Below are 22,677 nucleotides of genomic sequence, written 5' to 3' on the forward strand. Positions count from 1 at the left end.
TGCCAATGAGATATGCAACAAAATGAGTGTCGTTTTTTAAATACAAACCAAGGTGAATGAGTTGGAAGACTCAGAGATGAACTTCTAAACTGTCACTGAATTAGTTGAAGGTAAGACCGCTTTTAAGATCTGGAACGTTATAAGGAGGAATTTTGTACTCATTGCAACGCAAGAATTTTTAAGTTCTCATTCCAGGATAAAAGGCTGAAAATGGAGATTGGACTTAAATCATGTGGAGACAAAATGGAGCCCACACTGACCCAGAGAGCTCCATCTTATGTCAAACACACATAAGCACACCTCAAGAAATGTTAAGGAACAAATGTATCATTTTTATAGTTTCCTATTTGAACTTATTGAAAGATGTATTATGAACATTTTAAAACAAATTGAGAGAAAACAGAAATATATTTCCATATACTCACTATGAGCTAGTGCCACATTTGCTTCATCTGTTTCATATTTTCTCAGTATTCTAATGCAAATCCTAAAAACTTCTTGTCCCTTTGCCCCTATATACTTTAGCAGGCACCTCAAAAGATTTTAAACAAGCTTTTCATTAGTTGGTCATTATCTGACCAGGTTCAGATGACAGGGCTCCTACTGAGTACAAGTCATTCAAACGGGGCCTGCTTTAGAAATCCCTTCTTTACCTCCCAATCTAGAAGACCTAAAGGCAAGAAGACTGATTCCTGGGTCCTGAATAGTTCCTGAGTCATGTGGAGTGGGGCCTGTGAAGCTTCAATTCAATGTTAAATTCACTAGGCCTATTCCTTTCATCCTTTTTAAAATGAAAGTACCACATGTAGCAGCCCTATTCTATGAATCTTCTGGGAGTCCAGAGCAAGCTGAACTTTCAGCGAATATCCTGAGGCAACCCTGTATTGAACTAGGCAAGAACCCCACTGGGAACGTTTCCCATGGAGCTCAAAATCCCTTGGGATGGCCTCCTGGGTTGCCATACAATCTGGTGGTGGGAGCAGAGGTAGTATTACTCATGGTATTACTGGGATAATTCACTTGCTTCCAGACTCCTGGATGGTTTAAAGTCTTTCAATTTTCCTTTATTAAAAAAAAAATTACCCATTGCAATTTTCTTTTCTTTTTTAACTGGACTGCTTTTTTAATGAGATGGTTAGAAAGACTTCTTCAAAGAATGGGGAATTCAAATCCCCCCAAGTCAATTGGCTCTCAAAACAAACCACCAACTGATAGAAGTGGGATCTGGCTTTCCATTTGTAGCAGCCACTCCACTTGGGCGTGATGATGCAGAAACTTGCTCAGAATTCCAAGACCCCTGTAACCCGCAGCCGTTTGCTCTCTTTGTCAGAAGTCACCACTCACAATATCCATGAGGGTCTCCCAAAAGGGTATTTGTGGGTTATTTCTTCTGCATGAGATAGCCTGCAGAGGAAGCCAGTCCTTTGGGCCTCTGCTTAAAACCAACAGCCACTGGATAACTGCTGTACTTCAGTAAGGACCAGTCACTGCAAGTTTCTAATGTCACATTCTGAACTAGGCCAATGGCTTCATCCTTGTTGAAGAACCCATTTGGTAAAATTATGCAGTTTTAATAAAGCAATGTCATGTGATAAAAGAACTTTCTCAAAATGTGGACATTAGTAGTTCAATATTAAGTGGGGAATGCGGAATGTCTTCATATTGGCCTCATGTCAGAAAGTAGAATTGGTTCTTTCAAGGACTTTCCTGACCACCTCTGAGGTAGTACACAAAAAACTTATCAGGGCTGATAGGTGACTGAAATGCTGCAGCCTACATCAAACTTAAAGCCAGGGTTGATTTCAATCACAAAAACCTGAAATCTAAGGAAGTACCAGAAAATAATCTCTTCAAAGGGCCTCCCTGGTGGCACAAGGGGTTAAGTCTCAACACTATGAAGCTATCCACAGCCACTGCAGCATGAGTTTGATCCCTGGCCAGGGAACTGACCCACATGGCGTAGCAGACCTCTCCTGTCTTGCCCACTGCTCCCCTCAGCACTGTATTTCAGTAGATCTGCCTGTCCTGTTCCCCACTCTGTCTTGTGAATCCTCTTACTTCCTGCACCTCTGGCCTATACTCCAGCTTTTGTATGCATAAATAAATAACATCTTTTAAAAAATAATCCCTTCAGAGGCCTCCCTGGTGGCGCAAGGGGTTAAGACACCAGCCGCTGCAGCACGAGTTCGATCCCCCATCCAGGGAGCTACCCACATGGCACAGCAGACCTCTCCTGACTTACCTGCTGCTCCCCTCAGCAGTGTACTTTGGTCAATCTGCCTGTTCCCCATTCTGTCTCTGGTGAATCCTCTCACCTCCCACACCTCTGGCCTGTATCCCAGCTCTTGTATGCATAAATAAATAAATCTTAAAAAAAAAATCCTTTCAAAGATACTCATTGCCACAACTACAACAATCATTGGTGTTATGAAGTCATGAAATGGAAATAACCTTTCCTAGAATACTGGAGCAGAGATAAGACATGGTCATATATAGTGCCTGTGGAGATAAGGACACACACCTGTGCAAATTTTTCCTAATTTTTTTTCTCAACCTATTCCAGATCAAGCAGATTTCATAAGGTTTGGTTTTGAACTTTTTTTTAAAAAAAGTTTTATTTATTTCTGCATACAAGAGCTGGGGTACAGGCCAGAGATGCAGGGGGTGAGAGAATTCACCAGAGACAGAGTGGGGAACAGAACAGGCACATTGACTGAAGTACACTGCTGAGGGGAGCAGCGGGCGAGTCAGGAGAGGTCTGCTGTGCCATGTGGGTTGCTCCCTGGCCGGCTGGGGATTGAACTCGTGCTGCAGAGGCTGCATATTGCTCCACAGTGCAGTGCTTAACCCCTTGTGCCACCAGGGAGGCCCTGGTTTTGAACTTTTAAATAAAGCCAGAGATGTAGCTTTTATTTGGTAAACATGACTTAAGTCTCAACATCATGTAGTTTTTTGTAGTCCAAAGTGAGCTAATGAGGAGCCTGCAAAGGGCAAAACATGCCCTGTGAGGAAAAGTGAAGCTTTCCCAACAAGCAGGCTGGGGAGAGGGACTTGATGGACCAGCAGAGAAACTAAAATATGGCCCCGTGCATTCTCTCTAAAACTAATGGTTCTTGACTAAAGGGCATGTTTAATCTAAGCATGCAGGTGACACTGGCATATTGCCAGCTTAGAAACACAGCTCTCCATCGGGGTCCTCACGTGGCTACACAGTACAGTAGCCTGGAGAACTTAGAAATCCCAGGGCCCAGGCTGTATCCAAGACCAATGAAACCAATCTGGCAGTGAGGACCAAAGGAAATGTTCCTAAAACACCCAGCACAGGACTATAGAGAGGCACAAGTTACCTCCTAAATGGTAACTTGTTTCTAATCCTGTTTTTAGGTTAAAGGAGGTAGGGTAACCTCTGGAAACAAAAGTCCCCTCAAATGCCACAGAAATATAAAGTGGATGAGTTTAGGAGATAAAAAGACAAGGGATTGCTTAAAAGGTAAATAATAAAATATCTAACAATGAATACAACTGCTAGGTTGAGTGATGAAGACGTTGAGGGGCGAGCAATGAACGGCAGGAAAAGATAGGGATCAGAGGATTTTATCCTAAGAGTTACAGCTTTAATATTTGATAATGAAGGCTCCAAAAAGCGGGATCCCTTTACTATCCCATAAACACAAGACAGGGCGGTGCCTTTAATCCTGGGAAGGACAAGGTACATCCACCTTCCTGTTACCTGAGCATTCTCTTAGGCTGAGGTGATCTCACAGAGCTCCAGCACCCTTCGGAGATGAAGACATATCTGAAAAATGTAGGATAAGAAACGAGACCTTTCAGGTCCAATTGGGCAAGTGTTTAAAACCAAGGGAAGCTGACAAAAGTCAGCAGACTTGGAGAATGTACTTCTGGGGCCTCCTAAAAAGAGAATTGAGGCCTCTCACCTCTGTGCACCTGGCAGGATGAGTTCCAGAGAGATGTGCCTGGTCTCGACTTTCTCTTCCACCCCAGGGGGCCACGGGCACCATTCCAACCTCACTGAGACCAACTGGAGGGTCGTGGATTCTCTAACTCAGAGTTTTTAGGTGGCTTCTGAGCTATAGTGGGCAATCAGAAGATTGTTATGTTTTCTTTTTAAAATTAAAATCAACAGCCCCTACGGACAGAGATTCTGATACAGCACAATGCCAAGAATCTATATATTTGCTAAATGCTTCATGCATAATTATAATGTGGAGCCAAGTTTGACGATGACGATTTTATGGAGCTTTGAGTCATTAAGTGTGTATAAAACACATGGATACTGTTAATCTGTAATTCTAAGAAGGCATAAGGATGGTGCATGCCTGGAACAGCAGACACAGTGATGAGGCTGTGAAGGCTGGAACTGTGCTATCTGCAAAAACCTCAAAAATGTATACATATTAGGTAGTATGACATCAGGCAAGGACTTTCCCTTTCTTTAACTATTTCACGGAAGTTTTTCATAATGAGCTTTACATTTCTTCATAAAGAAAAAACTTTAAAGATTAGCAAAAAGAAAATGTAATGATACCTAAGGCTGGTGGTTTCTGCTGAGACTTTAAGAATTTGCTGTAATTACTATGATTTACCACACAATGTATTTTTTTTTTGAAAAGGGGAATTCAGGAAAACTAATGAGTTCTCTTGGCTCATCTCAGCAAACTAATTTCCAATTTCCAATGGCCAATGGCCCCAGCGCAGAAGCACATTTTAGGGTGTAGTGCTGGCTACTAAAATGATTTAATAGCCTTTCTTCATGGAAGAAGGTTTTGAAAAAAGATCAATACAAAGTGTATCTAGCAGGCTATAAATAAATTGTTTTGAGCACTATACCCACTTTATGCAAAGTACTTTTATCAGTGAAAGATTAGAGGATTAGAAGTCCTGTGTTTAAGAGAAATCTAGTCAAGAATCATCCTTCCTGAGAGGCCCAATATTTATAAAATATCACATTTTGGAAGCAAACCAAAGATGAAAAGGTCCATAACACTATTCAGTCTCAAGACCATTCTATAAAGTATCATTTTCATTTAAAGAAATGGAGTCAGGTGTAAACAGACTTATCTTCTTTGCAGTAAAGGACAAGTAGGGTAGCTTTTTCAGAGTCAAATGCCTTTGTGCTTTTTAATTTACATTATTTAAAATTATTATGTAAAGTAACAAGGCTATAAAACTGTATTAAATAGACCTAATTTTAAAACCAACTACCATGATGTTCATCTTAACAAATGTAACTGGTTTTACTTATAACTTTTTTTTTTAAGATTTATTTATTTATGCATACAAGAGCTGGAGTACAGGCCAGAGGTGTGGGGGGTGAGAGGATCCACCAGAGACAGAGTGGGGAACAGAACAGGCAGACTGACTGAAACACACTGCTGCTGGGAGCAGCGGGCGAGTCAGGAGAGGTCTGCTGCGCCATGTGGGTTGCTCCCTGGCCGGGGATCAAACTTGTGCTACAGAGGCTGCAGATTGCTTCATAGTGCGGTGCTTAACCCCTTGCGCCACCAGGGAGGCCCTACTTATAACTTTTAACTTCTAAAATAATTCAAACAGTTGTGACTGACTAGGGGCAAATATAAGGTTAATTACACAGAACTCTTCTGTTTCCCAGATTTCCCCTCTTACTCTGTTTCATCTCATGAACCTTTTGAGTTACAGTATAGACCCAGATGTATCACCTAATATTAGATCCTTCAGGAAATATTTTCAAGTCTAAACAAATCCAAAGAAGTAAATTACTTTCTCTGGGAGAAACGAAGCAAGAATTCATAGACAATTAAAACTCTGCCTCTCTATGAGGGAGTAAACATAAATTGGTACCCATTTCTACACAGTTTGTAGGACACGGTCCTAAAAGATCTGGCCTGGTTGTGCCTCATTTCCAGCTTTCCACTTTGCAAATGACAGGGTTTTGCCAATGCATCTCATGACAATTAAAATCTAAGCACAGAACAAGAATGGCAGTATCAGTAGCTTTGGGGTTACTTTGGGTTTTAGTCCTTTTTAGTTACCAGGAAATTAAATCCTATTCTACCTGTTTTCAGATTCCGATTGAAGTAACACTTTCTCACAGAAGCCATCTCTTACTTTCTGGCATAGAAATAGAAATACCGCTCTGTATTTTTCCTTCATTGCACTTGATTATTCATATTTATGTTTAATAATGAGATTATCTGTCAAATGCTTGTCTCTCTCACTAGAGTGTCCCATGAGGGCAGGAATCATTTGTTCATCCTAGTAACCAATCAGGCACATCACAAAAACAAAATAAACATTTGCCTAATGAATAAAGTGAATGTATGTGTGGAAGGGAGGTGGTCTGGGTATTAAAATGTATATAACTCTTCAAGAAAAGTAAAAGGTTGAAAAAAAGAAGGAAATGTTTTATTATGAATTCTTTCAAAACTACAAGAGACATGAAGTAAATCCCTGAGGAACCACTGATCAGGCTTAGTCTATCAGTGGGGTGTGTATGTGTGTGTGTGTGTGCGCGTTTAATGGTTTGTGAGTCTCATAACCTCTCAAAAACCCTTTGCTTACCCCCAAGGTTATGAAGATAATTTTTTTAAAAAAAAGACATTTAATTATTTATGCATAGAAGAACTGGGGTGTAGGCTAGAGGTGTGGGGGGTGAGAGGATTCACCAGAAACAGAGTAGGGAGTAAAACAGGCAGATTTACTGAAATACATTGCTAAGTGGAGCAGCGGGTGAGACAGGAGAGGTCTGCTGCTCTGTATGTGGGTTAGTTCCCTGGCCGGGAATTAAACTCAGGCTATCGTAGGGATGGTGCTGAGACTTAACCCCTAGGCCACAGGGAAGCCCAAGATAATTTTCTATGCTTTCTTTTAGTAGCTTTAGCTTTTATTTTTAAGATTATGATAGATTTCCAGTTCATTTTTATGTATGGTGTGAGGTAAAGATTGTGATCCTTTTTTTCCCATGTATATGTGTATACACACATATACACACACAAACACACACACTTGTTCCAGTAGCATTTATCAAAAACATTATCCTTTCCCAATTGAACTGCTTTTGTGCTCTTGTTAAAAGTCATTTGACTCCACATGTGTGAGTCCATTTTATGGATGCTCTACTCCATTCCCTTGATTTGTTTACCCTTTTGTTAATATCACTTCATTTTCTTTCCAATTTTATTTATCTCCAATAAAATTGGAGATGTAATTGACATATGACATTGTATAAGTTACCATATGCAACAAAATGATCCGATATACATCACACTGTGATTACCACAGTAAGTTTAATTAACATATCAGTTAACATCTACCACACTTTCTTGATTACTGTGGCTTTCAAGTAAATCTTGATGCCAAGTAGAATTACGTTCTCCAACTCTGTTCTTCTTTTTTTCAAGACTACTGAATTATTCTAAGTCCTTTAATCTTCCAAACATTTTAAAATCAGTTGGTCAATTTCTACACAAAAAAAGTTTATTGGGCTTGTGATTGCTATTGAATCTATAAATCAATTTTGGAAAAGCTGCCATTTTAACAATATTGACTCTTTCAATCCATAAATATGGTATATCTCTCCATTTATTTAGTTTTTTTTTCCAATTACTCTTAGCAATGTATAAAACACTGCTAAATTTTTAGTTTTGAACATCTTTCATTAAATTTACCCATATGAATTTGATGTTGTTAATGTTAATGGTATTTGTTAATGATAATTTTGTTAAGTTTTTCTATTTGTTCATTGCTAGTACATAAAAATACAACTGATTTTTATATACTTCGTATTTTTTAACACTGCCATAAATTCACATATCTAGTCTAGATTTATAGATCTTAGGAATTTTTAAACACAATCAGGTCATCTGCAAATAAAGACAACTTCACATTCTTTTTATGTCCTTCTTATCATGTTGCACTGGCTAGGACTTCCACACCATTTTGAATTAAGGTGGTGAAAGTGGGCATATTTGTCTCATTCTCAATTCAAGGGGAGAATGTTACAAAATCTAACTTTTCAATGTGCTATTGGTTGTTTTTTGTAGGTGGTCTTTACCATGTAGAAGAAGTTTATTCTATTCCTAATATATTAAGAAATTTTATCACAAATAGGTATTGTATTTTGTCAATTACATATTGCTGGATTCAATTTGCTAATATTTTTAAAGGATTTTTGCATCTACATTCATGAGAGAATATTATCATCAATTTTCTTTCTTCTTCTTCTTCTTTTTTTTTTTTTTGGTAATGTCTTGGCAATGCTTTGGTGTTGGGTTTTATTTTTTTTTTTATTTTTTTTTTTATTTTTTTTTCTAATTTTTTTTTTTAATAAAAAAAAAAACATCAGACAGGAATTAAAGAGCATGGTGTTGGGTTTTAGTGGCCTGGTAAAATGACTTAGAAAATATTCCTTTATCTATTTCCTGAGAGAATTTGTGTCATATTACTATTATTTCTTCCTTAAATATATAAAAATATGGAAGTGCAGTCATTTGGGCATGATTCATTTTACCAGGTTGCTAAAACCCAACACCAAAGCATTCCAAGTACATTACCAAAAAAAGAAGAAAAAAGAAAGAAAATTTATGGTCATATTCTCTCATGAACATAGATGCAAAAATCCTTAACAAAATACTAGCAAACTGAATCCAGCAATATGTAATTGACAAAACACAATACCTATTTGTGATAAAATTTGTGGGAAGTTAATTATAAATTCAATTTCTTTAACAGATTTAGAACTACCTAGATTTTCTACTTATTTTTATATCTATTTTATTAATTTATGTCTTTTGATGGATTAGTCTATTTCATATAGGCTGTCAAATTTATTGGCAAACAGTTGCTCAAAGGATTCCCTTATCACACTTATAGTAGGATCTGTAGGGTCCTACTATAGGATCTGTAGTGGTGTCCCTTCTTTTTCATTCATGACATTGGTAATTTGTGTTTTCCTTCTCCCCTTTTTTCTTGATCAGGATTTCTAGGGTCTAAATTGAAACAACAACAAAAAAACCCCAAATTCTGGCTCACTGACTTACCTTTCCTTTTCTTTTTCTTTTAAGATTTATTTATTTATTTATTTATTTATACAAGCACTGGGTACAGTCAGAAATGCGGGAGGGTGAGAGAATTCACCAGAGCCAGAGTGGGGAACAGAACAGGCAGACTGATGAAATACACTGCTGAGGGGAGCAGCAGGCACGGCAGGAGAGGTCTGTCGCACCATGTGGGACCCTCGCCGGTGGCCGGGGATCAAACCGGTGCTGCAGAGGCTGCAGGCAGCTTTGCAGCACAGCGCTCAACCACTGTGCCACCAGGGGAGGCCCTGACTTTCCTTTCTTGATTCATTTTTTAAAGAAAGAGGAAAACACAGATAAAGGTCACTGCAATCCCTTAACCCCACTCCTCTCCTTCTGTCCCTGAGGTACCTAATCTCCTGAGTTTCGAATTTACTGTTCCCCTATCCTTTATATATTATTTAATGTTGATTTCTATTTCTCACTGGGAATGTCTATTTACTTACCACGTTTCCTGCCTCTGCAGCCAGTCGGGCGGCATAACGAGCTATAAGCCGGTGTTCCTCATCCAGTCGGCTAGGACTGTCCAGGACACTGCCAAGGAGATAAAAATTCAATAGGTGTCTATAAAACATCCCCTACACTTGTGTATCCCTCAGAAAAAAAGATGGGAGAAAAGCTTATAAAAAAGAATGGTAACAAAAGAAATGGAGGCCTGAGTCACAGATACTAATGGTCTTCTGAGATAAATGGAATTCAGAGAAATGACGAAGCCACTGAGGCCATTTCTCTTTTGCAGCTTTGCCCCATTGCTCCTATTCCATCAAAGGGAGCACTTCCTTTTGAATATGAGGGTTGAGAAAAGATAGGGTATCTACAAAGTCTGAGAGAGGGATTTCTAATAAAATGTTTTGGAAAAAAAGCTCATGACATTTAGACACAGGTTTTGGATTCCAAAAGCATTATAAAAAATAAAGGTTGATAAATATATTTAACACTGGCTGAGCAGAACTGAGGAACGCTGGCAAGAGCAGGCCCAATATATTGTGAAGTTGAGAAAGATTTCATGGTATCAAACATTCCCTTTCAAAGTCTCTTTCTCTACTTTTACCCTGTGTGTTCCACAACCAGAGGCCCAATTTAGAGCGTATCAATTAAGTCCATTACTCCTTGACAAGAGTACTAACACTCTACAAATTTAAAGAATCCCCTCAACTAGGACATCAGATAATGCCCCACCTGGAAGGAAAAAGGGCTCTGGAATAATAAGCCAGCTCTGTATATGAGATACTAATATGGAACTTTTGACTGATTATGAAAAACTAATTTAGCATGCTTCTATTTATACTAATATCAGCTGCTATTTATCCATGTTAGGGAGTTGCTAGACTAATTGGGAGGGTGGCTACATGATTTTTTTGTTTACATTTGGCATATGCTTATAGACAACAGTGATGATGATGGTTGACTGACAGAGAGGGGTGTTGTGGCTTGCATCTCTTCTGGTTCTAGGTTTATGGAGTCCAATAACTCTTGATTGGCATTTAGCAGTATGACAAGTAAAGTGAAAAAACTTAAAAGACATGAGTTAACACTCATCGAACCTTGTTATAATACCAAGGGAAATCTGGGAAGGATGAATTTAATCAATGAAGCTCCCTCTGACATTTTTGTGTACAGAATCCATTGTATTTTTTTATGAATTATTTTATTTTATATAATTCTTACATCATTTTTCATTTTTGCATAATATATGCATTTCTATTTCGGTTATATTCCCCATAAAATTCCCACCCCCTTTTTCTGACCCTAATCCCTCTTCTCCTCCCCTGCCCCTCACTATAGTGTGTCTCTGGTCTATAGTTGCTTTTGATTTTGATTTTTACTTTGTATTAAATAGTCTTTTTCCTGGTCCCTTATTTAAGTTTTCTAAATTCCTGCTATGAGTGGTCTCCATCCGGTATTTTTCTTTTTCTTTCTGGCTTATTTCGCTGAGCATGATCCCTTCCAGTGTCATCCATGTTGCTGCAAATTGCACAAGTTTATCTTTTCTGATTGCTGAGTAATATTCCATGGTGTATATGTACCACATCTTCTTGATCCAGTCATCTATTTTTGGGCATTTGGGTTGTTTCCATAGCTTAGCTATTGTAAATAGTGCTGCTATAAACATAGGGATGCAGGTTTCCCTTTGAATTAATGTTTCTGTGTCCTTTGGGTAAATACCTAGGAGTGGAGTTGCTGGATCATATGGAAGCTCTATCTTTAGTAGGTCAAGAAATCTCCATACAGCTTTCCATAGGAATCCACTGTATTTTTCCTAGATTATGTTTTCACTTTTCTATATTTCCATATTTGTGTTTAATCCTTGAAGTTTAACTTGTTTTTTCTTCTAGGAGGGATTTCTTTCTTTCTTTTTTTTTTTTGTAAGATGTGCTTTAAATCTTCTGCCTATGCTACTTCTCAATACTTTATAATTTTAGGTTTGTAAATGTCAGTCTCCTGCATGTATAATCACTCTCTCAAAAGTTAATTTGTCATAAGAACATGTTATTTGTATATTTATCACATAGTGAAAAACAATTTTAATACCTTAGGGTCAATGCCCTAAGTCAGGGCTAAACTAAATTTTTTTCTGTAAATGTGTTTGTCTGAAATAGGAAAACTACCCTTACCTTTGAAACAAAGCAAAAATGAACATTAACAATACAAGTTGTTAATATTATGAAGGGACTGGCAGCCTAAGAAGTGGGACCTAAAGTGGCTGACCTGTTTTTTGGCAAGGAATACAATAGGTTCCTTTGTGCCAAAGAACTCCTCCTTATCCATCACATTCCATCTCCATAGGAAGGTTAAGCCCATTTGTCATTTACACCTGCACACCACGGATGATTTGGTTGCTTTAATTAGTTATGCTTTCTAGCCAAAAACTAGAACTTTATGTATGTTGATGATAGGTTTAAGGTCAATGAAAATTGCCAGGGAATTAGAATGGTTCCTTATTCTTCTGCTTGAGCTGATTTTCATTTCTAGAATTAACCAGAAAATTTGTGACTATTTCATGTATGAAGCTCAGTACCTTAGACTATAAATGAAGAAGAGATGCAGTACTCACCTATCCTCATGTTCTCCCAGGGCTCCTGGCCACAATTCTTGCTCAGGGAGCCAATTCTTAAGCATGAGACTTGAGGATCTTGACTAAATCTACCATAAGTCTTCTTATAATGAGATATAGGGTAATAGCCTAACATTCTGCTGCTATTTTCCCCATGGAAAGTTTAATCACTTGGACAATTGCCCTACTGATAATAAGTAAGCTGTCCTGCCAGGTCTGGGCAGGACAGGGGCTGGGGCAGAGTGCACAGAAGTCATCAGTTGGATAAGGAGACAATCTGTGATAGGATGGACAATTATTAGACCCTTCTTTCCTTCCCACAGGATATGCTGATCAAGCATATTTAAGAGGTAGAAGAACCTAAAGTTTCTCTAAACCTTTGAAAATACTAGAAAGTAATAAATAACAATCTATTTAGTCATAGTAGGAAAACCATGGGAAAATGTATTGAGTATAATAAAAATATTCCTTTTCACATATATATGATATATATATATATATATATATATAGAGAGAGAGAGAGAGAGAGAGAGAGAGAGAGAGATATTATTAATTTATTATTCTGTTAGCATGAGGATGGTCAAATAACCTTCCAATATAGCCATGGCATGTTATGGACAAAACTTAGATGAAGATTTAAGTCTCCAGCTTCTCATGTGTTTAGTTTATAAATTATGGTTTTCTCACTAAGGATAAGAATCTCAAGTAGTCTGGCATATTCTCGGCTGCTATATAGAGGGGAGGAATGGCTTTAGGTTATTCAAACTTTACCTGCGATTTTTCCTGTAGAATGGTGGTGGGGTGGGCATGGAGTAGGCAGATAGCTTTGAATCTACCTGAGTATAATAGCACTTTGGTTAACACCAAAGGGTTAACTTTGTTGTAGTTAGCAATTATCAAGCATTCTCCCATCCTAACCCATTGAGGGACCAGTCATATTCCTATATTAATAGCAAGTTACCACCACAGTAGTTTTCAGGGAAAGGGTATGTAAGGGTTATCATCTGAGGAGGTATATATAGTTTGGGGAAAAAGCCTCAGGTAATAATGATTCAATACCACTATTGATAACCACTAAATAATCTACAATAACACAACAATTGGGGAAAAGAGACAATGGTGAAGTTATAATAGGGTGATGGTATTAAAGCCCCCCGATTAGATAAAATGAAGTATCTGCGGACTGATTAACCTTCAGCTTTGAAGGTCAATAGGAAGATTTCATTATTAGGTAAGAATGAACAGGAAGAGGTTGCATCGAATACCTCAGTGAACGTACATCTTTGGGACTGCACATTTGTCTGAGGCTTATATGCTTTTTAGGTGTAAGCTAAAGAAAGTGGAGAACTTTCAACTATATGCTTTGGTGCGTGTCTGGCCTTGGCAAGGCTCCTTCTTCTTCAGCAGTGAATGTTTCAGCAATTATTTAAACTCTGCCAAGCATAGTTGGTAGCTTCTCAAGAAAAACCCCACATGCAGAGCTCTTCCAACGGGCACCCTGGTAACGCAGCTCTCCCTCCCCGCCATCAGCCCTTGGCTGCCCGCCTGTCACCGCTGCTCTACCACTGACCGTGCACAGTGCTGCAGACGGGCCACATAGGAGGCAATCAGCGCATGCTCATCGGCCCAGTGTCCTGTCTCACACTGGCTATACTGTAACCTGGGAACAATGGAGGCAAAGACAGCAAGCACGACACAAACACATACAGAGCGAGAGATGAACATGGATTAAAATGGGCAACTTTAAAGAAAAATAGAAAATAATAACAAATCATGATAAGGAAAACAATTTAAAAAAAAAACCACAATGCCTAATGGAACATATGATATTAGACCATAGCAAATACATTTCACAGATTCTCTGAACAAAAAGAGTCCTTCTAGAGACGGCTCTGGCCTACTGAGTCTATAGCCCTTGAGAACAAGAAACCAAGGAGGAGTCACCTGGAGCTTTGCCCAACCAGTTCTGTCCAGATTCTGGGTCCTGGGAGGGAATGGCCCCGGCCAGGAAAACCGAAGCAGAGAGGGCCAACGTCACATCAGCAAGTGGCCCCCCTCATGTGTTCACAGCTTCTGTCTACATGTAAGAGTTTTCAGTGTGACCTTATGACACAGTATAACCTTCCTTATTTGTATAAGGATACTGTCTTCAGCATCTTTCTACTTTCTTCCATATAAAATCGGTACGTCAAGCAAACTTGTTAGAATTATACCTAATTGTAAGACTACACTGTACACATTCCGAGCGAGATTTCTGATAGATTCATTGACAGTCCTTAAGACATGACCTTCTTTTTGAAACATTTAATTATAGAAATGTTAAAACATGCACAAAATAGAGCATTTTAATGACTGCCTCTCATATACCCATAACCAAACTTCAGCAAAAATCAACATACTGGGCCTCCCTGGTGGCGCATCATAAGTATCAGCACTATGAAGCTGTCCGCAGCCACTGTAGCACGAGTTCGAGCCCCTGCCAGGGAGCTGACCCATATGGCGTGGCAGACCTCTCCTGTCTTGCCCACTGCTCCCCTCAGCAGTGTATTTCAGTCTACCTCTTCTGCTCCCCACACTATCTCTAGTGAATCCTCTCATTCCCTGTACCTCTGGTTTGCACCCCAGTTCTTGCATGCATAACTAAAATAAAATCTTTTAAAAAATCAACATTCTGTTCATGTGTTTCACCTATTCTTTCTCCCCCAACTTTTTATGCCGGAAGGGTGGCAATTTATTATTTCACCCAGGAATAATTGAGCCTGTACCTTATCAGAGAGTGAAAAACATTTACATAACCTCAATGCCATTACCACATCTGAAAAAATTAACAAAAACTCTCAAACCTCAGTCCATCTGAAAATTTCCTCAAATCTTTAAAAAACATCTTTTCATAGTTAAAGTCAAGATCTAAACAAGGTCCACTCTTTGCAGTTGGTTGATTTGGGGTTTTTTGTTTGTTGGTATGTTTCTTATTTTAATCTGTAACTGTTCTTCCTTTTCCCTGTTTCTCTCATGTCATTTATTTGTGAAGAAAACAGGTTTCTCTGTAGCATACTTTACATTCTGGATTTGACTGTTTCCTGTGGTATCATTTGTTTTTCTATCCCCTGTGGTTAGATCTAGATGCTTGATTAAAGTTTTTACTTTTGTTTTTGAGAAAGAACTAGAATTCATCATGGGTAATAAGGTACACTTATTAATCAAATAGGAGGCATGTAATAGAATGAAATGTAAATGTGGATTCTGATGTCATTGGTTATATCTCTATTATAAAATCTCTTACCGACTTTCACCTAAAGGTTTCAGTATTTACTGAAGATTTTTGCTTAGAGTCACTATTTCATTAGGAGTTGCCAAATGTTGGTTTTCCCAATTTTATCATCTTTTTTGCAATTTCTGCAATCTACCAGCTTCATCTGTTTATCTAGAAACACTGTTCATTCAGCAAAGGTTAAACAAATACTTGATTCAAAAATAAAAATTTTTTCCCTCCCCAGATTGCTCTGTCTCCAGTTCTACCCTCTGGGCAGCCCACGACAGCAGCAGACAGCTACATGTGCACAGCCCCAGAGCTGTAAAATGGGGGGCTGGGCCAGGATGGTCGGAGGGCAACTCTCACCTGGTCCCCACATTAGCTTGTACCTCAAAGAGCACATTTCGCAACTAAATTGACATGATTTTATTTAACAAATTCCAGAGAGATGAGTTAGCAACCTAGCAACCTCTGATGGTTACCATGGAGTTTTCTTCAGTATCGTTATGAATGGATAGATTTCTGTGTATCTCATTCAATCCCCTGCAGTCATCTTCTGGATGCTCAGATTGTTCTGTCTTATACATGTCCTGTCTCACACTTGGCATCAACCATTCCCTGAGGGATTCCAGTTTCTCTGTGCTGGGAAAGAGTATGTAGAGACCATAGTCAGGGTACCTGTATGCTCACTGCTTCTGGATGTCACTGCTTCTAGGATTTTTCAGTGGATAGAGCTAGGAAATGTGCACCCTTTAGAAACAAGAATAATAAGTTCTTTCAGTACTTTCAGATGTCTTTCCATTTTCTTCTAGCTCAGTGTTTTTAACGAGAAGTCTTTGAATAATCTTATTTTTGCTTCCTTATATTTAATATGTCTCCCCCCAACTGCTTTAAATATCTTCTTTATTGTTATTTTTTCAAAATTTGATTGTCATGTCTCTTGGTCTGTTTTTCTCTGTGTTTATCCTGCTTACAGTTTATTGAGCTTCTTGAATTTGTAGGCTTATAGTTTTCTTTTTTTTTTTCCAATTTGGAAAAATTATTTCTTTAAATATTTTCTCCCTCCTCTGTTAGACTGCTTGATATTGTTCAGGAGTCAATGAAGCTCTGTTTGCTTTCTACCATTTTCCTCCGTGTGCCTCATTTTTGGGTAGTTTGTGTTACTTAAAGTTCAGTGGGCTTTTCTTCTGCAATTTCTGATCTACTATTAAGTTCAATGAATTTTTCACCTCAGGCATTATTCCTTTCAACTTGAGAAGTTTTACTTTTTCATTTAAATCTTTTTATTGAGGTAGACTATATAAATGCAGAAAGTTCCAATTACATTTACACTTGGTTCTTTTTCCTTTCATTTTTCTCCTTATGTTTCCTATTTCCTTTATATTTTTGATGTTTACCTCTCACATTTTTTAAACCTACATCTGCTAATTATAACATGTCTGTATTTCTGGCTCTGTTTATATTGACTACTTTTCTCCTGCTTTCTTCCTAAATCTTCTAGTTTTTTACTGGATAATAGAAATTGTGACTATTATTTTGTTACATGAAAACATCTCCCTCTAAAGAATCTGGTAGTTGGTTAGTTTACCTGTGGACAAATTGACCCTTTTCAGGTTTGCTGTTAAAGCTTTATCAGTGTAGATCTAGAGTATTTTTCCAGGGCTATCCGTGTTCAATGGTCTTTCTACTCTGGTTAGTTGGAATTCAGACAACTGGATCCACTTTCATATCCCCAGGAAAGGTTCTTTCCCAGTAGTTCTTTGCTGGTTTTATGAAATCTCAGTCCATGCATATGTAGCTCAATTTTCAACTAACAACACAAGGCACCTCTGTGCAGACTGAGGGGGTTGTCTCCACACTTCCCTACATGCTTCCTTTCCTACCATATCAATGTCAACTCAGCAAACCCCAGCCTCCCTGAACTCTAGTCTTTGTCTCATTCTTAGCAAGACTGACTTTGCTTGTATCCTGCACTGGAGTTTCACAAATGGCCAGGCAGCAAGTCTGGGTAATCACAGGGTCTTCTTCATTTGTTTCCTAGCCTGGAGAACGATAAGCCCTCTTCCTCGAACCCCCATATCCAAAGCCCACAGAGCCTGTCTCCACTCCCAGGAGCCCGCTCAGATCTCAAGCTGAAACACATAATACCAGATTGACAGTCTTTCTCCCCAAACCTGCTCCTTCTTTCACTCTGCTCTGACAGTCCATGATGGATGTGATTCTTGCTCATGCTCAAGACTTTGGGCCTCAGTCCAATGAGGGGAGGAAACTATTAGTTACCATACTTCTGTCAGCTTCAATTTTTCAAACTAAGATTTTAAAGTATGGACTTGGAAATACTCAAGGTTTTTGTTTGTACTAACCTGAGTTAGAATTGCTGAGGGGTTTACCTTAAATGCTTGAATGGAAATGGAATTTAATACCAACCCAGAAGCAGTTGAAAACTGGCAATCTGCCCAGGCCATCAGATGGACTTTGAAAATCTGCCAACACAGAGGACCCTGCAGTTCCCGAAGACTATGTGTTAATTTTCAATTACTCGGCTTTTCTGGCATTCAAAATAGGATTGGAGGAAAAAAATAACTCCTGTGTTGCCAGGGAGAGATTTCCATGAAGAAATCATTCAAGCTAGTTGTTCATGTCCATGCTGAAACCCTTCCTTATCAATTCTTGCTTTCTTTTCTTTTCTTTTTTTTTTTTGCATAGAAGAACTGGGGTGTAGGCCAGAGGTACATGGTGGGGGTAAGAGGACTCACCAAAGACAGAGCAGGGAGCAGAACAGGTAGATCTACTGAAATACACTGCAAAGGGGAGCAGGGAGTGAAACAGAAGATGTCTGCTGCGCCATGTGGGTTAGCTCCCTGGCCAGGGATGGAACTTAAGCCATAGTGGTGACGGCACTGAGATTTAACCTCTAGGCCACCAGGGAGCCCCATCAATTCTTGCTTTTGAACCAAATCCTACCTTTCTTATTTCATAGGAAGAAAGAAAATCAGTGCCCCAAGTCTGTAATAGTTTTTGGTTTGACCAATTCCATTGTGCCTCCTTTCTTAGTCTTCCCAGCACCTCCATCCTCAGTCTGTGACACCACAGACTGTGGCTTTGTCATTCTACAACAAGATCAACTCTTTACCTTGGCACCCACTTGAAACTATTTTAATACTATTACAGGGTAACTCATCTCTTAACTTGGTCATGTTTTACATCTTAGAAGAAATATTTATACAGTGGTAAGTTCTGGTCTCTAAAAACTGCATTTCCTTCTTATGTGTGAAAGTAAAAATGTTCTAATGGATGAAGTCGTGACTGTCTGTGAGATCACCAGTAATTGGTAACACCTAGAATTACCTGTTACCACTCAAAGATGGTGCTATGTGCCATCACATCTTCATAAACAGAACAGAAAGCGTGACTTAACCTTTGTGAGAAGGTGGGAGGGGGGCAGAGTCCCCTGCTCTGGTCATCCCTGAGGCAGAGCCATACACAGGCCTACTCCTCCCACAGCGGGGTTATGAAAACAAAAAATGTTGTTTTCCCTAAGCTAATTCAAACTAAGTTTCTATCACAGCCAAACGTTCTGACTAAAATAAAAACAGATGCCAGAAATGGGGTGTAACATTTTGTGAACTAGCTGAGCCAAGTTGAGGTGTGGATGGCAGCAAAACTCTCCATCCTGGCGAGAGAATCAGTCTTTGCTCTACGGCTACAAAGCAGAGCAACTGGTCAAACTGCCATCTTCATGATCCCCATGGCCCTCACAACAGACCCAGGCAGCTTGAGGGGAGTGACAGGACTTAGTAGTGATGTAAGTGTCCAGCATGATACTGCAAGAGAGAGAGGCCTGTCTGAGAGGCAGCTGCTCAGTCCACCAAGGGTGAGGTAATTAAGACAATTAGGGCTTTATTGTTCTAAAACCCCAAATATAAATCTCAATTCTTTGGCAGCCGGGTGGGGCACCAGCCCAGTGATGCAGACAATCGGAGGCTCTAAGTGCTTCTTACACAGACTACGGGCCCTCACTCCACACCCCCCTTCACAGCCTCTCGTTCCCGGGGTGGCCTTTCTTCTGGCATCTCTGCCAGTTGAGGCTTTCGTTTTCTCCAGTCTGCGAAATCAGTAACTACTCAAGCCTCTGCTTTGCTGCTTCCAAATTGGTGTTGCTATTGTTTCTTCCACTTTCCTTTGTTATTGTGGGTTTTTACTTTTCAAAAAATTTCTCAGCGGTCATTTTAATGGCACTTTAGGAGGAAACAACACACGTCCCTCACTATAGCGTGCTGTTCCATCCTATTCTCCCACTTGTCTACATCAGAGTATCTTATATTTTCAGATCTCTGCTTTCGCATACTGGCTGTGTGAGTGCCTAAAACTTATCTTTCTGTCCGTGACAGAGTGGGCTAATGAATCACAGAAAGACACCTAGAGCTGATTCCATTTGAATGGCTACAACCCAGACAGCTGGGACCCAAGGCTGTCTATGGAGGTGGAGAAGATTCCTGGGAAAGGCATGTGTGCATCGGATATGGAAAGCTTGGAAAATTCTGAAAACAGGAGGAGGAAGAGTTGGAACACTGAGAGAAAGCAGCAAAGAGGTGGGGGGAAGCCTGGTGGGATCTCAGTTCCTCCTGTGACCCACGCACACTTCTGCTTTTCCTTTTCTGACTCTGCCTTTGTTTTTGTGGGTGATCCTCCCTCCATCCTTCCTTCCTTTTGCTGTGGAAAGAACATACGACATCAGATCTACCCACAAACTTTGTGTCTAGTACAGCGTTGGTAATTATAAGCACAATGTTATACCGCAGATCAGGAGAGAACTCTTTCATCTTGCCTAACTGGGTCTGTACTTTTTAAAGTTAGATTTTAATAGCTGACATTAAAAGAGTTAAACTGCAAAGCAGAAAGATTCATATTGAAGGTTCTTGCTACTGCCATAGTTATACGAAATTCCCACGGAATGGTAAAAATTTGAATATTCATAAAGAATCAAAACTAAAGCTTTAGAAGACAAAAAATTAAAATACATTAGCATCCATTTCCACACGGGTGTGTGCATACCAGGGATGACTTAATACAGTACAACAGCGCAGAGCGTGGCAACACAGCTCACATTCTGGGCCTGGCAGGGGAGGGATATACGCCAGCCTGGGAGGAAATCAGACAGGGGGAGGGGTCCTAAGCATCTGTTTTAAAGTTATGAGGCTGTTTTGCTATTTGTAAATGTAATGTTCTGATTCTTTTCAAAGAAAGCAAATTTACAGAAACTATTTAGTCTGAGACAAAGACAGATTTTGCTTTCAGTTCCAGAAATAATCAACATGTACATATTAAAAGAATACTGAGGGGAAACCTCCGTAACATAACCTCTTAGGAACATCATCTTCACCAGCATCTTTGCCATTTATAAGGCTTTCTTCTCAAAGCAACCCTTCCACCTGAGATGGCCTTTTCTTTGGCCTGGAACAGCACTGTTGACGACTCCTGTCTTACTGCTTTTGATGCACTGCCTACTGGAAAGGCAGACACTGGAGTTCTCACATTTTTCCTGCATTTTTCTCATGATGCGTGTTCTCATCTAACTCAGGGATGAATGTCTTGTGTTAAGTTCTGAAGAAGACCTCTTCATCCCCCTCGGGGAGTCCCTGCCCCAGCAAACTGTCTGGGTTCCTGGCTTTCAGACACAGGTCTGATGACATTCAGAGAAAGGAAGAAAAATGGATGAATCCTTGGGCAAGTAAACAATACTACCTGGAAATGGATACCGTTTGGTAGCTGAACCCACAAAGAGCCAAGTCTGCAAACTATGCAATTAATGTCCACAATTGCAACCTGGATATAAGTTGAATCTCCTAGAATTCTAAGAACCAAATTGTTGGAGAGGAGGGTGTCTCGTCCCCAGGCAGCCTCTCCTCAAGTAGCTGCTCTCCTGGGTCCACCAGACTCCGGCCGCTCTGTTGGGCTGGTCAGCTCTAGATTGGGTGATTCTACCCAGCAGGTGCTTGCCTGAAATACTGACTTTAAAAATAAAAGCTTAATCCAGCCTATATTATTTGAAACAATTTTCAAAAATGATAGTTGTCATTTGTTGCTGACAATTGTAGCTGGTCCCTGGGCTTTCAGACAGTAACATCGAGTCTAGAGGTTAGTCCTTTCAGAGGCAGCCATGATTATTTCTGCTCCTGGTTGCTCCCTTCAGTCTTCTCAAGCAGCAAAACACTGTCAGAAAGCTCTGCTCTCCAACTGCCTCCACAGCAACATTCAGTTGTGGTCACTGAGTGCACAGTGCCCTCGGTCTCCAGGCCCCCAGGGATTCAGGTGACATGGAGTGACAAAACTAGTCAATGAAGGAGAAAACTCAGATGGGCTGAGACCCTAATACATGGCAGGGCTGAAACATAAAACCCACAGGTTGACTTCTTTCACCAATCCACCTGTTTCCCCAGTTTTGAAAAGGGAACTTCCCTGAGTTGATATTTAGATTCTGGGTTTGCATGTGAATGCTACTGTACTTAACATAGAAAACTAAGAGACAGAGTGGGGAGCAGAACAGGCAGATCCACGGAAATACACTGCTGAGGGGAGCAGCAGGTGAGACAGGAGAGGTCTGCTGCGCCATGTGGGTTTCTCCCTGGCCAGGGATCCAAGTCTTGCCTCAGTGGCTGCCAACATTTCTATGGTGCTAAGACTTAACCCCTTGCACCACCAGAGAGGCCCCCCAAATTTGTATTTTTACCAAGTGATACAGATGATTCTTCGCATCAGTCATCTTTGAGTTTTAGTCAGTGGGAACACACACAGTATCTATTAAGTTAAGGTGTCATTAATCAGGTGACATTTCTACAACCGAGTTAACCCAAAGCAGTCAGTACACATGGCACGGCGTGGTTTTCTTCAGAAAAGACTTGGGTAGTGGGTTGGAATGTCTTTGTTGTTTTTTTTCTTTTTGAGTGATGGCTGTTAGAAAAAATTCTTTAATGGTTGTGCCCTTGAGGGAGTTTCTGCTCTGGTCATGGAACAGCTTAATCAAATAAAGAGTAAGCCATTTATATAGTTCTTTTAAGTCCTGCCTGAGAGAAGAGTAAATTAAAGGAGGAGGAGAGAGGAGTCCACAGTTCTAGGTCCTTGAAGGGCTCTAAAGAAAGCCCCTTGAGTATAGTGGAGAGAGAGACTCGGGCGTTCCAACTTAAATGTTTACAAATCATATACAGGGTGATTTAGGAGAATATAGGGGATTAATTCAATTCACAGAGTGATCAGGAAGCAGTCTGATCTTACACACTCAAAGAACACCACATAAA

General features: G+C 39.8%; 1 protein-coding gene across 1 annotated transcript in view; it reads right to left on the reverse strand.

Annotated features, from left to right (window-relative positions):
* Window positions 1-22,677, reverse strand: part of DTNB (dystrobrevin beta) — a gene marked incomplete at its 5' end in the record, with an annotated part of 165,302 nt that overhangs the window by 38,137 nt on the left and 104,488 nt on the right. The window contains 2 exons of the mRNA XM_084236050.1: window positions 9,521-9,608; window positions 13,700-13,789. Coding sequence (XP_084092176.1) covers window positions 9,521-9,608; window positions 13,700-13,789 — 178 coding nt within the window. The remainder of the gene's footprint in view (window positions 1-9,520; window positions 9,609-13,699; window positions 13,790-22,677) is intronic.

This window comes from Talpa europaea (genome assembly GCF_964194135.1).
Source record: "Talpa europaea genome assembly, chromosome: 6".
Classification (NCBI taxonomy): domain Eukaryota; kingdom Metazoa; phylum Chordata; class Mammalia; order Eulipotyphla; family Talpidae; genus Talpa; species Talpa europaea.